This window comes from Vulpes vulpes, chromosome 4 (genome assembly GCF_048418805.1).
Source record: "Vulpes vulpes isolate BD-2025 chromosome 4, VulVul3, whole genome shotgun sequence".
NCBI lineage: Eukaryota > Metazoa > Chordata > Mammalia > Carnivora > Canidae > Vulpes > Vulpes vulpes.
In genome coordinates this window covers 66,889,411-66,906,557 of record NC_132783.1, presented here as the reverse complement: position 1 = coordinate 66,906,557, position 17,147 = coordinate 66,889,411, and the positions used below count along the sequence as shown (strand labels likewise).

Sequence of the window (17,147 nt, the reverse complement as noted above, 5' to 3'; positions counted from 1 at the left end):
CAACTACTCCACGGGGTGAAGGGGTGTGCTCCCCAAGGCCACTTTCAATACAAGCCATGGAGAAAGTTGGTCAGGAAAACCTTCGTGAGCTAATGTAGAAAACCAGCTGAATGCCCCGTAGGCTGCTCAGTCTGGAGAGAGGACTTGTGCTTCTGCCTTACAGCAGCTTGGCTACTCGAAGGAAGCCAGGGACCAGCTGCTGCTTTCTAGATTTGGAGTTCTCTTTCTCTAATTCAGCTTTGATTTGTATTTGTTTTAGCTTGAAGGTGAGGATTAAGTCATTTGCCTCTCTATCTTAAGTGCTTTCAATTCCTTAATTCTGTGTTCTGAGCCTGTGTTTTTCCTCTCTTGAAGTGTATTTTCAGCTGTCTGTATTTTCCCCCAAACACTGTGCTTTTCTCCTTGGTGCAGGAGTCGTGGTCTCACTGCCACCGGTCATTTTCCTTCGGATGATCTTTCTCCTAGTGTCTCACGTATTTCACGCATGACTGTGGGGTTGCTCATTGCCCACTGTCTCCGCTTCCGTGTGATTTGTCCGCCCTGTAATTTTGCATCGTTGAATGATAACATGATTACTTTTAGGATCAGTAATATATGGATGTATTTGTGATTTGTATACATTTGCTGTCTTCTCATCATCACTGCCATGGTCAATTACGGGCAGACCCTCATGCATGCTTCACGTGCCTTCTTGTTTGTGTCCATTTGTCCTTGAAATTGTTTGATGCTGTCGCTAAATTTTTTTCTTCTGTATATACATTTACTTGCAGTATAAAAGGCTTTTCCAATATTTGCGGTAGTTATTTATAGTTCCCCTTAGCCCCGTTCTATTCTAATATAGTTGACCAATTGGAATATAAACTCAAAAGCATTCTGGAGGTAATATAATGAATGTTAAATTACATATCTGGATTTAATGATTATTCATGGCCTCCAATTATAATATTACATAGCTCATTATCTCTAAGGCCTTTTTAACAGTGAATATCACTACACTTGGGCATTTTGTTGTTGTTGTTGGGTATTAAGTGCAACTTTTATAGTAACCCTACAGTTTAATCTAAATATGTATCTTAATTCTTCCCTTAGGCAAAATCTTTTTAGTGTACCTTCTAAGACTTTCACTCAGGGTTGGGAAAATAATCACTTTTACATTAGGTTAAACTTTATTTGTTTTTATTTTTTATTTTTTGTTAAATTTTAATGAGCTTGCTCTTTGCTGCTTATTTATCTATTTATTTATGTATTATGGTTTTTTACTGAAATATAATTGACATAGAACAGCAACGAAGTTGGGGTGCCTGGGTGGCTCAGTCAGTTAGGTGTTGGACTCTTGACCTGATCTTGGCTCAGGTCATGATCTCAGGGGAGTGAGATTGAGTCCCATATTGGGTTCCACGCTGGGAGTGGAGCCTTAAGATTCTCTCTCTTCCCCTCCCTTAGTGTCCCCCCAACCCCTGCTCCTGTGCAAGTGTGTGTTCTGTCTCTCTCTCTCTCAAAAAAAAAAAAGTTATACAATACGTTGACTTGGGACATGTATATATCGTAGTGATTACCACCCTAGCATTAGCTAACACCTCTATCATGTCATAATTATCCTTGCTTTGTTGTGGTTAAAACATTTAACATCTAGTCTACTAGGATTTTCGAGGTTTATACTATAGTATTGTTGACTATAATCACTGTGCTGTGCATTAGATATCCAGGACTTACCCATCTTCTAGGTGCAAGTTTGTCCTTTTAAAACATCTCGCCACACCTATCCCCATCCCACCCCACCCCCACCACCCAGCCCCTGGTAACCACCATTCTATGCTCTGTTTCTACAAATTCGGCTTTTTAAGATTCCACGTAGAAGTGATATCATGCAATATATATTTTTCTCTGTCTGGCTTATCTCACTAAGCATAATGCTGCATTTTTCCTTTTCCTTTGTTCTAAGATTCTCTATTTCCTTTCCTCAGTTTTTGGACCTTGCTTATTCTTTTCTTTTAAAAGTCCGTGAGCTTCTATATGCAAGTTATTGTGCTTGCGGGTGTGGGATGAATGGGTAGTAGAGGTTTTACAAACACTTTTGAGGACCTAACGTGTATCAGAATGGCTGGAAGAATAGTGTGACCAGAGGCAAAGGGGCCATCCAGTTGGCCAAAATTAGGTTGCATGTCAAAGGGGATACAACTGGAGTGGGCCCCATGGCCAGTTGTGAAGGGGCAGAGTTTGGACTCTGCTCTGTGGTGGTTTTGTGCTGTAAAGTGAGATATAGAAGACACTTTTTGGGTTCATGGGTGGGATCTAAGTTTGAAGGGGAAGCATCTGAGAAGGAAGGGGCTCTAAGACTCAGATATTCATTCATGGAATCAGTGGATATCCCATGCCTGCCATATGTCAGGGGCTCTGGACCACAGGGAGCAGGCCACCATCCATCTTGCTCTTCTGGGGCCTGGCATTCAGCAGCCCTGGTCTTCTGAGGGTTTCTTTTCTGGTGAGAGGGAGAACAGATTAATACCTGTGGTGGTGGCAGCAGCAGCTGTATATAGAATACATACCTCATGGCACTTAAAGTCTTCCTAATTTTCTAACTTTTAGGCCCTGTGACTAGTGTGTAAACCATGTCCAGTGCTCCATTGGATTACTGTGCCCCTCAAGGAGTAGCTGTGTTCATACAGCTCAACCAGGTTGCTCCTGTGATTTGCCATAGCTTGACTCTTGTTTCGAATTCCTATTACATCTGTCCACAGATGCAGCTGGGAGACTCAGGCTTCTCCTTTGATAATTCAATGTTAGGAGTTGACATCCTGGAAATAGCACTTTGAGATGACCGGATAAGGGAGGTCATCTGTGGAGCTCGTTATTTGGTAATAACCTGAAATCAGTTCATGTCTTCTCGAGAATGACCTCCAAGGAAGACAAAGGTTCTGGCATGATTCTCCTGGTGTGCAGAAGCCCGGAGGGCTCTGTTGGGAAATCTTTGCTCTGGGTACTGCTGGGGAAAGTACAGATGTCTCATAGTCCTGAAAAAGTCTATAGTTTACAAATGATCTTTTTCTTTTTCTCTGGCCAGGAATCTTGCATCCTTTCTGCAGAACTTGGAGAAAAATGTGAAGCCATAGACAAGAAGTTACTGTACTTAGAAGACCAGCTTCACACAGCAATCCACAGCCATGATGAAGATCTCATTCATATCCTTTTCGTCTTACCTATTAAGCACTTGCTAGTTGTTTTGTAAGAGCAAGTCTTAAAAAAATACTCAATTTTTTCCATGCCCTGGCAGATGGAAACAAATAGATGCTGCTGTAATTTATAGCACAGCACACCTTAGATCTCTAAGATTATCCTGGATGCAGTGTTTTCTCTCTTGCTTTTGTTGGTAAGTAATTCAGCATTTTTGATTATTAAGCCTGATCACTAAAAATTAACCGTGAAGTTCAGACATGCATAGAAGGCCAAAGCAAAATGCAATTTTCAGGAGGCATGAAGCTGGGTTTGTGGGGCACAGGTGGTTGTGGGTCTCCCTGGCTCAGTTTCCCAGGGGCTTCTCTATATTTCTTTACCATACAATTCTGCCCTGGAATGAGCAGCAGAGTATTATAATTAGCAGGACTTTGGGTCATTCCTTTTCAATTTCTTCTTGCATGAGACTCCATATACTTGGTGTCACATCTGCAGATGCCTTCTTCAATACTAGCTGCCACTGGGCAAGGTGGCATGAGAACATATTAGCTTCAGTTTACATCCATATGAAGCACCACCTCCTGTGTGGATTTGTGAATGTGCTTAGTTCTAGTTAGTTCTTTCAAGGGCAAATGGATGGGTGTGCAGATAGATGAAGGGGTATGCAGCCCCATCCTATATTTTTTTCAATTATTCAATCAGAACACTTCTCCATTCATTCATCCTTTCCAGTCAGTAGTATGACCCTTGCTAGATAAGTTTGTGGGAAATGTAGCTATTCTTGTGTTTGTTCTCATTGCTGTCTTACTTTTCAGAATTCTGCTTCTTTTTATATTGTATCTTGAGTGACTGTGTGTGTATGTCTGCGTGTTTGTAAGTAGCTTTGCGACTAATCTTAATCACAGGTATCAGACCCACAGTTTAATGATGGATTCAATGCCGTTTCCTTCCTCATCATAACCTTAAATCTTAGACCTTGGTTATTAAACTTAGCAGGAAATTTCTTCAACATAATTGGTGATTCCTTTCACATTGCTCAAGGTAGATTTTTAAAAGCAGACATTTTGTTCTTCAGAATTTCCTACCTCTTACAAAACTGGTATTTAAACTATTCTTAGAAAGTTGGCCAAAGAAACAGTGGAAGAGTTCTTGTTTTGCATTTTTGTTTATTCTGTGTTCACAGATTACCTAGATTTGAGTATTTATAAGGGAACATGGGCTCCAGCAAATGAACAAGTAACTGTCTATGTGCCTGGGGGCCTGGAGTGAGGTGATACAGAGAGCTAGTGCCTCTAGAGAGGTTCCAAGCCCCCAGCCCAGCAGGAGGGGGCTTTCCCCAGTGGGACATACCTCTAGCTTATAGTGGAGTCAGAGAGCAATTCTGAGGGCTGTAGGCAGGGTCTGTGCTGGTCTCTAGACCTAAATTTTCTGAATTTTATAGTCAAGTTTGGTTCTAGAGAGTTAGGTTTTCTCCTTAATAGGGGTGAGTGGCCAGGGAGGAGGCTGAGAGGAGGTAGAGCTCTGGGTAAATAAACCCTGTTTAGTGGCCCCACAGTCTACCCACAACTCAGGAGCAGCAGGAGACAGACAATTGCTAAAGGTTTTTCATGATTCAGCTTCCTCATCTGTAACATATGCCTCTAAGGTTTTCATGAGGCTCCATGGGGCTATATTCAGGAAAAATCTTTAACATGGTTGTACATGGTAGGTGCTAGGTTTTAGGTAGAAAATTACATTCCCCAAAGTCCGTTTGCCTCAACAATTTCAGTGTCTGTGTCAAAAGTTCCAGCCACATCCCATTTATATGTCAGAAGTTTTAAGACAGGTTTATTCAATTATTTTGTAATAGATGTGTGAATAAGTCAGTTTGTAGCCACACAGTGGCCTATATAAAAAGTCATTTATGTCTAATAAAACAGCAATAAATAGATAGGGATTCTTCTTCCAACTTGATAGTTGAGAAAACCAAAATTAGGTAACTGGTCCAGCGTCATTGCTAATGAGTGGCAAGCTCTGTGGTCCTCGTTGGTCCCATTGGGAGGTAGCTATGCCTGCAAATAAGTGGACAGACCCATTCTGTGAACCATAAAATTACTATAAAATTTTTAAGCTACAATAAAAGTATCTTACCAAAGTTATGTTCTTGAGAATTTTGCTGATCCTTGCTGAGATAAGTGGAGACATAAACTAGGGGCATGTCAAACCAGGGCTGGAAAATACTGCATGGGTCCTGAAGACATCCTCTTCCCCTCAAAGAAAATCCATACTGCAATATGGATTTCAACCCAAACTTATCTCTGAATCCCAGGCTTTGTTCTGTGTCACTGATTGAGGGGAAAGACACAGAAGCAAATCTTTGAACTCAAACAAAACAGCACTTGGAGTTGAGTGGAACATGGCACCCTAAGATAGAAAGACATATTGACATGGCTCTGTGGACGCTCCCTCCCTGTACAAACCAAAGCCCTTGTTTCAAATAAGTTTCAACTTATCTAGAGATTCAAAGAGGCTGCTGAATCCTCCAGCCAAACTGACTGGTTTGTATTTCCACTCTTGATCAAAGACACAAAGCTGAGTACAGTTGAAAGAAACAGCTTGCCATCAACAACACAAAAGAATTACACAGTGAGTATCATATTTTTGTTTGATTCCATTAAATACTCTGCCAGAGCCTGCTGTGCATATATGATGTAGCATGAACGTGATTAATGTGAGTCTGCAGTGAATGTCCATGTCCAGAAGATTCAAGCCTTGGATGCTACAGATGCTCATATTCTGTGTGGAAGACACTAGGCTTTTGCATAAACCATGCGTGTGAGACAGTGTTGCTAGCAAGGCATCAGTGCGGGGTGGGCCACTCATCGACGGTGGAGATGAGTTTCCAAACAGATCCTCCGGGCATCCTGATTGATGCTGAGGCTTGGGCAGCCTGCTGAAAGTGTCCTGCTTTTAAGAAGAAGACACTGGATTGACAGATCCAAGAAGGGAGAGGAAATAGCCCATGTCTCTTCGTCATCCTGACAGACTCACTAAATTACATGTAGCCTGACCAAAGACCAACACAAACCCGTCAGCTACTGTGGTAGCAAGTGTCTGAAAGAAGTCTGCACCACTAATTGGAAGAGCCCACGTCAGAGAGGTGACTCATGCCTGCTGTCTGAAGAGAGGACAGGAGGTGTGACTTCCCTGCCAGTCAAGCCAGGATTTCCAGGAGCATTAGTCTGAGTCTCTAGTAAGATTTCACAGTCATTTTGGGTCCTAATTAGCAGTCATGTTTTGAAAACCATTTTGGATGGTTCCTCCATGTCCAAAACTCTTTAACCGAAAACCATCCAGGTGAGGTGGATTTTTAAGCAGGTTTCTTCTATTTTTTCCCCCTTCAACTTCTACAACACACTTTCAAAGTGGGGGTCTGGGGAAAGTACACCTAAGATTAAGACACTTTTAGCGTATTTCAAAGCCCCCCACCCCCCCGCCCCCTGGGCAGTCCTGCCTGCTTCTGAATCACAGATGAGATGAGGACAGACTGCTTCTATTTGTGGTTCTATTTGCATCCATGTCCAGGAGACCTTCATGGAATTCCGCTCTCTCTGCTTATTTGGAATGCATGGTGCCCAATCGATTAGTTTTGGTGGTGCTTTATGGCATGCAAATACTCTAAATACATCCAGGCGCATGCAAAAACATCACATTCCCCTCAGATCCCTTGCCTGGTTCAACTTTCAAATGCGTAGCTTGAACAGACAAAGGTAACAGCAGTCTGGGGAGATTGCTGTGCCTTCTTGGAAATGTTTTCCACTCTAGAGCTAAAGAGCTGGAAAAGGGGCCACAAGGATCACAGAACTCTACTTGTGAATCTTACAGAGGAAAAAACAGACTGTAAGAGGTTGTCATTGAGAGCATTGTGTGTGCTGGGCTGATGCGGATACGGTGGCCTGGATTTCTTCCATTGGCTTCTGCCAAAGGGAATGGGGTGGGGAGAGGAAGCCTAGGAGGTGGTGTGCGCCCCAGGCTGCCCTGCTGCTAGCTTGGCACAATGCAAACTTGGCACTAGGTGGGCACCACAAGGAGCGGCCCCTGTAGAAGCATCAGATGCAACCAAGCAGGTCACGTGTGTGGATGAGGCTTTCCTCCTTGCTCTTTAGCAGCTGCGTTCCTCACCTTCGGCTTTTTCCTGAAGGTAAATTTCCTCGCACTGCAAGCCCCAGTGGCTAGAGAGCCATCACTGTTGGTATGAAGAAACACTTTTAGCAAATGAGAAACTGTTTCTGAGAAATACTGTTGTTTCTTTTTGAACCAAACCAGACCAGCTGAGCTGATCTACTTTTGACTGAGCTACGAACATGATTGCTTGGAATCCTAATTGACAGTCTCAAACACACAAAAAAATGTTTTTATGTGTAAACAAAAGACCTTCTTGAAAGAATTTGAGGTTCTTTGCAAGTGGCTGCCCTAAGTGACAATGTTGTCTTGCCTCTGTATTCCTGGGTGACATCTGTGAAAGTTGTCTTACTATCTTACCCCTTTACTAATTGCAAACACAGCCTGCATAAGTTTATTAGCAAGAAGTTATACATTTGCTTGATATGTGTATAGTCTACCCCATGGTGGTAAAGAATGGTCTTGGGCTCCAAAGGTATTTTTAAAGATGTTGGCATGTCAGTCCTTATGCCATTATTGTAATTAATCTGCTCATATTCTTAGATGCCACAGATTTGTAGTGGCATATCTGTTACAGGGGAATTTTATATTTAGCCCTAGAGGTCTCAATGGCACAGGCATCATAAGAATCTTTCAGCTCTTTGAGACTTACTCTTACACTTAGATATAGTGAGCACCTCTATCATATCTATCTAAAATCCAATATTGGAATTTTACTTCATTTGCTCAGCACTTTGACAAAAACCAAGGTCAAATATGTCAATGGGCTTCCACTTTGAATTTATTGGACTAGTAATCAGAAACACTGATTCTAGACCTACTGTACTACTTAGTAGCCTTAAGATCTTAGTTAGCAGTATCAAATGGAATACATTAAGAAAGTATGAGAATATTTTTTTAAATATATTATTCAACATAACCTCTAAGTACTTAGATAAGTACTTATCTAATATTTTTTTAAATATATTATTCAACACAACCTCTAAGTACTTAGATAAGTACATATCTAAGTACATTTCTTGGCTGACAAATAGGCTTTTCCAAAAATCCCTCCCCACCCTCAAAAAACTCCAACTCATACTCAGTCTTCTCCTTGATAAATTACAAGTTCATCACTTAGATAAAAAATCTGGGAGTCATTCTCAATGCCTTTTCCCTCTTTCACCTCCCACATATGGCCCATCACTATCTGCCCTTGGCTCTGCCTTCAGAACATATGCAGAATCTGGTCACCTCTCACCTCCACGGCCACTAGCCCAGTTCAATACGTGATCTTTTCTTCTCTGGAGTATTGCAACCAGTGCCTCTTATCTCCCTGCTTCTGCCTTTGCCCCCTTTAACCTACTAGTGATGAAAGTAGCCGAGTGATCAGTCACTCTCCTGCTCCATACCCTCCATGGCCTCCATCTTGGAGGCTACATACATGCCCATGTGGGTTTACTTTCCCTTGAACTCACTGACACTCCACTCCACGATGGTGGTGACTTTGTTCAGTTCAATCCTGTGCTTCCTACATCAAGAACCTTTCTTTCTTTTTTTTACCCCCCAGAACCTTTCTTAGCACACAGTAGGAGCTCAGGAAACGTTTGAGTATTTGAATGAGTGAAGGAAAGAACAAGGATCTCTTTTTGTTTTTTGTTTTTTTTTTATTTCCCCAACTGCTGAATGGTGAAATGTTTCAAGTGATTTCTTTTATAGAAATATTGATTTAAATATAAAAGTATGCATTCCGATTTGAATATTATAGAAGTATGAAAAAAAATAAAAGGCTACATTGTCTTCCCAGGATCAATACCTAGAAGTTTACCACTGTGTCCTTCTAATGCACTTTTCTTGCAGAAATCACTTATGTGTATAGGTTCTCCATTCCATACAAATTATCCTGTAACTTGGTCTTCCCCATCTCCACTCCATATTTTATCCTGGATTCTCTGCCATTTTAGTCCATGTTTTGGAACATACATTTGTAAGGCATCGCATAGTCAGGTTGGTTAGAGAGAGGTATTTTGTAAATAAAAACATGATTTTTTTCAGTTTAAAAAAATTCCAGTATAGTTAACATCCAGTGTTATGTTATTTTCAGGTGTATAGTATGATCCAACACTTCCACATATCACCTGATGTTCATTATGACAAGTGCCCTCCTAAATCCTCATCACCTATTTCACCCATCCCTCCACCCACTGCCCCTCTGGTGACCATCCAGTTGTTCTCTACAGTTAAGAGTCTTAAAAAAAGGAGTGTTTGTTTGTTTGTTTTTAATTCCACATATGAATGAAATCATATGGTGTATGTCTTTCTTTGACTGACTTATTTCACTTAGTGTTATATTCTAGGTCCACCCATGTAGTTACAAAATGGCAAAATTTCATTCTTTTTTATGACTGAGCAGTATTCCATTATATATATCACTTTTCTTTGTTCATCTATCAATGGACATTTGGGTTGCTTCCATAATTTGTCTATTGTAAACCATGCTGCAATAAACATAGGGGTGCATGTATCTTTTTGAATTAGTATTTTTAAATTCTTTGGGTAAATGCCCAGTAGAATTACTGGATCATATGGTAATTCTATTTTTAGTTTTTTGAGGACCCTCCATATGATTTCCACAGTGGCTGCACCAATTTGCATTCCCACCAATAGTACACAAGGATTCCTCTTTCTGCACATCATGGCCAACACTTGTTGTAATAAAAACATGATTTTAATCATTCTTATGATCATTACGCCATAGACTCATTAAATGAGGTTTCCAGGATTTTTGATGTCTAGTCCTGATCCAACAGAGCCCAGAGTGTTAGCTACATCCGCTGCGTTAGTTGATAAGCCTTAAATCTCTAGTGCCTCACAAAAGGCCCTAAATGCTTACAAGAAAAAAAAAGTATTTCTTTTAACTCTAGTCTTGTGAAGAAAGTATGAGAGTATGTATTTTACTTTTATTTGCTATTTTTCTTTTATGTTTTTGAAGATCTAATTGGTTTTATTAAACAATTCATGAATGGGGCAGCATCTCTTCTAGCAAGTTGAGGAGGGCTCCTGAGAATATGCATTTTCCAAGTGAGACAAAGCATTTTAGTGATTTGCTAGCTTTTTGACGCTGGTGATCATTTGCTCCAATCCCTGTCTTCCAACTCCTCTGTGTGTCACTGCAAATTGTCGGATGAAGTGCTGATGCATTATTTTAATTATGTAACTTAGTCTTTTTTCCTTTATGGCTTCTCTGTCAGTCTCTTTTTAAAAGTCTCTAGTGTTCTAGTGTTCTGTGAGGGCCAGAAATTGTGCAAGTTCTTTAAGAAGCATCTCACTTTGGTTCAATTCTCTCTCTAAAAACCTGTGTCATCTTTTAGCAATAATTATTACAAATAGGGGCATGTAGTCCCAGGCTGCATATCAACGGTAATTAGATCTCAGGAGTTTGTCAGGATTCATAAACTACTTAAACTCTGTGCTTACTCTTTGGAAATGTGACATAACTTTGTGGTTAAATTGCAGCTTGGTATTTAGTCTGGGACTATATACGCTTTTACTCGTAAAGTCATACATGTTTTCACTAAGGATTAGTGTCCAGAGAAATGGAAGACAGTGAAGCCTTTTTTAAAAGAAAAGAAAAAAAAGGTAAATATGGTATTCTTTCTTTCCTTGCACCCGCTCATCTCCACCCTCATTCCCCTCAAGTTCAAGTGCAAGGAGTGAACCATGCTAGTAGATGAATGTAAATTACACAAATGATGAAGTCTGGTGAAGCTTCAAGATGAAAAGCTGCCAAAAGCTTTTCAGGGTGGTTCAGCATTTTTACTTAGGAGAAGTTCATTTGCATAATTCCCAGAATCCACTGGAGTTCTTTATTTAAAAAAGAAAAAGAAAGCTCTCTACAGTCATAACCTGGGGGTATCTTTTTCTCTTGACATTGCATTGACATTGTACTTAAATAAAACAACATTGTAGAGTTGATGGTCTGTGAGTGGTAAAATCTCTGCAAGCTACTTCTCCCAAAGCTTTCTTTATGTTTTTTTCCATTTCTGATCTAGGAATATTTAAGTGGTTGACCTCATGTGATAATTTAACAGTATTTAAGTGATGTTTAAGTGACATATTCCCATATTTCCCCTTCATTCCTCTTGGCTGAAGTGAAATTAATTTGCTTATGAAACAAAAATAATTCAATCTGTCTCTGGTCCTGTTTATCTTTGAGTTGCTCTGACTTTAGGTATGAAAGGAAACAGGGACCTGACCGTGGATAGAAAAAAAGCACGATTCATTAAATACAGTCCCAGAAAAGGGCTGATTTCTTAAGAGAATGACAACCTTATTTATCCCCTATAATTATTTGCTAAGTTCTCAGTGATGGTTTTCTCTATGTGAGAAACAATTTTATAGGTTAGGAAAGTAAGAACCCAACAGTTTAAAGAAAAACCAACCAACCAACCCAGAAAAGGCAAGCTCTGTCAAATCTTGTGTACCCTGAGTGGCTATTTTACAAGTCCCTGGGGGATATAATAACACAAGACTGCAGATTCGAACCTACAGGGGTTTAGAAATCCTTGTTTCATGAGAAAACCAAGGTTCAAAGTGATTTGCACAAGGTGACAAGACTGGCTTGTGGCTAACAGGGACTTTAACTCACGAGTCAGGACCTACAGTGGCCCCAAATAATGGATTTCTTGTGGAAGCTCGAATTTCCAGCCTTCTGCCCTTCGTGCTGTCCAAGCACTTGGCTGTAGCATTTGTGCCCCCCCCCACCCCCACCTGGGGCTTAGCAGGAACCCCTCACACTGACCCTACAGCCCGGAGCCTCCCAGTGGGCCATCTGTCTCAGTGTCTCAGTCAACAAGCTGACTCTTCTTTTCCTTTCTGAAATCTTACTTGAGATAGTTAATAACCTCAGGCCTCATGGAGATGGCTATCGCTCTTACAAGAAGTGTAAAATTTGTATTAATATTTAATTCCTACAATTTGGAAGAACTTGAAACTGCAATTAGATGTCAGTGCCCATCTGCTTCCTGCAGGCACACGTGCTCTTATCAGATCTCTCTGAGGCTGCACAGGGCTGCCCGTCACCTTCGCGTGTGTTCCTTAACAACGTGTGCACAGAGTCTCAAGAGGGAGCTCCAGATGGTGAAGGAAACTCTGCAGGCCATGATCCTGCAGCTCCAGCCAGCAAAGGAGGTGGGAGAAAGAGAGGCTGCGGCTTCCTGTGTGACAGCTGGTGTCCGGGAAGCACAGGCCTGAGGCAGGACAGCAGGGGAGGAGGAGGGCGAGCGGCCACGTCAGCACCCGAGGCCTCTCTCACCTCCCCTGCATGACCCAGGTGCCTGAATCAACTACAGACACAGGGCCTGAATTTGGAGGGGGATGATCTGCTGGATTTCCTTCCGAATGCCAGCCAGAGGTACCTTTCCCAAGTCGTTCATCGGAGAGTCCTGCACAGAACTTGAAAATCTTCTCGTCTCAGCTCCCATTAGACAGAAGTTGGGGTTGAATTCTGCTAGAAAAATGTCTCTTTTCCTGTACCATCTTGCTTGCTACTGCAATTAAAGTATCTCCTGATTTAAGAACCTATTAAGAGGAAACTAAATGTAAGTCTCTCTCACTGTACCTGTTATACTTTCTTACAGGCACATGATATAAAAGAGCTAATTAACCCCAGGATCTGGAATTAACAGCTTTTCACCTTCTCCTGTGATTCACTGTAATCTCAGAAGAATGCATATGAAAAATTCCAAAAGGCATTTCTTTAAAGTAACAACCTGTCAGTGAGGTGCAGTCTTATGGTTTTCCTATTGTGGCAATACCTGTTTCTGCTGGAAGGGTCCTTGGTGTTTCACACCAAGGAGGACATTCTGAAATTTGTCCACAATGACAGCAAAAAGGGAGAAGGGCAGGAAGGGATCAGATGACAAGTTTAAACTTCTGGGCCTCTCTTATTTTCCTCCCTAACCTGTTTCACTGAGGACCAGGCAAGACATGGGTGTGGAAACCTTCATTCAGTAGAGTGCAGTACTCAGTAATGCAATGCATACTCAGGAAGGCAGTGCATACTCAGTAGGGCAGAGAAGTACTCAGGAAGGCAGTAGTTACTCAGTAGGACAGTACAGCACTCAGTAAGATAGTGCATACTCAGGAACGCAGTGCAGTACTCAGTAAAGCAGTATAGTACTCAGGAAGGCAGTGAGTGCCTGCTCAGTAGGACAGTGCATGCTCAGTAGGGCAGAGCAGTACTCAGGAAGGCAGTTGCGTACTCACTCAGCAATGTGGGGCATTGCAGGTCCCTCCCCCTGAGGCAGCTGTATGACAGGCTAAGTTCAGTTAGGCAGCACTTCCCCAGGTGCACTGAGGACAGCAGCCTCTGAGGGTTGCCCCACAAATAAACAGGTCTCCCTTGGTCAAATACATTTGGGAAATCTGCCATGCCATGATTTCTGGTTGGAGAGCCACAGCGCATATTAGCATATTTGACTAGGACAGAGCGCAGTAAAGAAATCCACTTGATTTTTTGCTTAACCCAGACTTCCCAAGTTTAATGGATCATAGATTTTATTAAGTCTTATTAATATCCCACTAATCTTGTGTTGTGCAGCCCTGCATTCTCTGGGGAAGTCATGGTCTAAATAAAGATTTCCATCATGTATATAGATGTGATAGCGACCAGACTCAAGCTTTTGCACAACGTCCAGCTTAGTAACTACATGCTACTGTTTGTACTACTAGTTGATTTACTGTTTTTTTTTTCTCTTTGGTTTGTTTGTTTCTGTCCTCATTTATCCCTATAAGAATAGTGATGGTCCTGCTATCATTAGGATCTGTGGACGCTGGACAGTTCTTGTCATTTCCTAAAGTCATGCTGTCATTTCCGGAAGGCAGCTGGTGCTTTGCTAAGCCTCCCGTGCTGGGCAGTACTTCTGTCCTCAGTCAAAGGGATGCCCTGCTTAAGCCAGCAACTGGCCATAGTCCAGGGAACAAAGCAAAAGCACAATATGTGAATGCTGACTGTGTTTCATCAGTTTTATCTTGAGCATTTAAAGGAATATACTGTATGTATTTTAAGAAGTATAATTAATTTCTAGAACTTCTTGTTTTTTATTTTATTTTATTTTTATTTTATTTATTCATGAGAGACAGAGAGAGGCAGAGGCATTGGCAGAGGGAGAAGCAGGCTCCCTGGGGAGAGCTTGATTCAGAACTCGATCCCAGGACCCTGGAATCACAACCTGAGATAAAGGCAAATGCTCAACCACTGAGCCACCCAGGTGCCCCGAACTTCTTGGTTTTTTAATGATGGACCAAATTAGTGAATTATTTATAATCATGTCTAAAAAATATTACATACTAGTCACATGGCTCTTGGAATCTTTGAATCATTGAATTAATTCCAGTGGAGCAAAACTTGTTAAGCGTATTCCAATGACAAATGTTTACTTTAACATGTATCTTTTTATTTTTTATTTTTTTTTAAAGATTTTATTTATTTATTCATGAGAGACACAGAGACAGAGAAAGAGACACAGGCAGAGGGAGAAGCAGGCTCCATGCAGGGAGCCCAACGCGGGACTCAATCCCGGGCCTCCAGGATCACACCCTGAGCTGAAGGCGGCGCTAAACCGCTGAGCCACCTGGGCTGCCCTAACGTGTATCTTTTAAACATTTATTTATGTATTTATTTGAGAAAGTAGAGCAACAGAGAGACAGCACAAGTGGGGGGAAGGGTCAGAGGGTCAGGGAGAAGCAGACTCCTCACTGAGCAGAGAGGCCGACATAGGGCTTGATCCTAGGACCTGAGCTGAAGGCAGATGCTTCACCAACTGTGTCACCCAGGTGCTCCAACATGCATCCTTTTAAAAAGGTCCCTGGACACAAGACATCTTAACAGTCACTATCCCAAGTGTTTTGTGTTACTCAGACACTATCATGAATATTTCTGTGAGGTCATGATGTATTTGAGCATTCTAGAAGCTAATAAGAGCTGTGACTATACCCCATGTAAGAATTCTCTGGTACCTCTGGTTAGACAGTGTGTTTGTTTCCTTGTTCAGATGGCTGAACAAATGTAGGTATGGCGGCAGGTGAGTGAGTGATGCTTTAACCACACATTGCCACTCCCCTCTAGTCTATGCTGGCATCAGAGTCAGCCAGGAAGCCTCCTAAAGGCCAGGGTGTGTCCTCTGGCCACACAACTTCCTCGGGTCAAGTCCCCTTTTCAGCCACTGTGACCCTGGAAGACTCAGGATTGTGTATCCCAAACCCCAAACTGCCCCATAGGGCAGTTTTTATCAGGGCTTAAACTTACAAGCAACAAAACTACAATACAGATTGAAGCTTTTATGGAGCTAGTCAAAAGCACAAGCCAAAATGCAGATTGAAGATGGTGACGTGGAGTCTGATTTCACTGTGACAATGCTATGAAACAATGAATCGCAGGTTACACTGCCCATCACGCTGCGAGGCTGGCATTCAAATGGCCATCCAGTCATCTTTCACCAGCTTGAGTTAGGGTGTGTTCTTAGTCGGTAATGATCCTGTGCCTTCCAACTTCCTGAAATTTCAAGAGCAAAATGATCTTCCTTCAAATCAGGCAACCAGTATGTAATATTGGAAACCTTTCTTCCTCTGTTTTAAGGCTGGTTTCCCCACCCCAGGAGCAGGTAAGGGCTCATCTGTATGCACTGGGACTGTCCTGAGACCTTTATCATCATTATCTCATTGAATTCTCATATCAGCCTTATGGGGTAGGTGTCTGTAGATGACACAACAGAGCCTTAGGAGACCAATGAACTTTCCTCAAGGCACAGAGCTGGGAAGGGGTGGAGTGACAGTAGTGGTCAGACACAGGTGGAATGCATTTAACTGTTCCTTTTCCTAAAGTGCCTTCAAAGTCTTTTTGAGACTTTTGAGACTTTGAGTCATGAAGCTTCTTTGTTCATTTAAGAACACATGAGGTCACCTTGGGGATCCTGCAAGGGAAACTTCAGCTTCCCAGGCCCCCAGCTAAGCCCCACTGTGCTGCAGCCATGAAATCTAGCTCAACTCTGAGGTTCAGACAGGTTTCAACAGACCCCTCCCCCCCACCCCATCCCCCAACACCCGACTCCTCCCACCCCCATCCTAACCAACCATTCATTCCCAATCCACCAGGAAAACCATGCCAGGAACAACCACGTACTGCCTGGCCATAAGCAGATTTTCTTGAAGACCCCCATTCGACTTTTATTTTTCAGAAAGCATTCAAGAAAGCAACATTGTGCCCCTTAGTTAATCCCTTCTGGTATAAGTGATTCAGTATTTCTATTTTTAATATCCTCACCTTATCTAATCTTTGAATTTTGTCATATAATTTATTGCTTCATAAATTTTACTTTTGTTACACAAAATTAAAGCTAATAACCAAACCATGCAGCACTTTAACTTTTGTTTTTGGCTTCTGGAGTATAGATGATAGAAAAATTTATCAGGTTTATCCATTTCATCTCTTTTGTTATAGGATGATTGTACAGTTACATCACACAAGACATTTCTAATAAAGCAAGCTTTAAAGTGTGTGTGTGTTTACTTTCAGTTTCAACAAATCAGAAAACAATGGCATTTTCTATTCCAGACTCCTCATTGAGGAAATTGAAAATCATATCACCACTAAAGTGAGGAACAAGGCAAGGGTGCCCACTTGAAATATTTTACTGGAGATCCTGGTTAATTCAGTGAGACAAGAAAAACAAATGAGGGGTGTGATTTTGGAAGGAGAAGATACAACATGAGTTTTTACAGGTGCTGATAATTGTAAGCTAGAAAACCTAAGAGAAACATTTTTACACAATTACCAT

The 17,147-nt window shown here is 41.6% G+C and overlaps 1 protein-coding gene across 1 annotated transcript in view; it reads left to right on the top strand.

Annotated features, from left to right (window-relative positions):
• The window catches only part of DISC1 (DISC1 scaffold protein), a 352,717-nt gene extending 335,849 nt beyond the window's left edge, over positions 1–16,868 (top strand). Inside the window, exons 12-13 of the mRNA XM_072755974.1 lie at positions 3,062–3,179; positions 12,425–16,868. Coding sequence (XP_072612075.1) covers positions 3,062–3,179; positions 12,425–12,564 — 258 coding nt within the window. The 3' untranslated portion in view covers positions 12,565–16,868. The remainder of the gene's footprint in view (positions 1–3,061; positions 3,180–12,424) is intronic.
• The last annotated feature ends 279 nt before the right edge of the window (positions 16,869–17,147 follow it).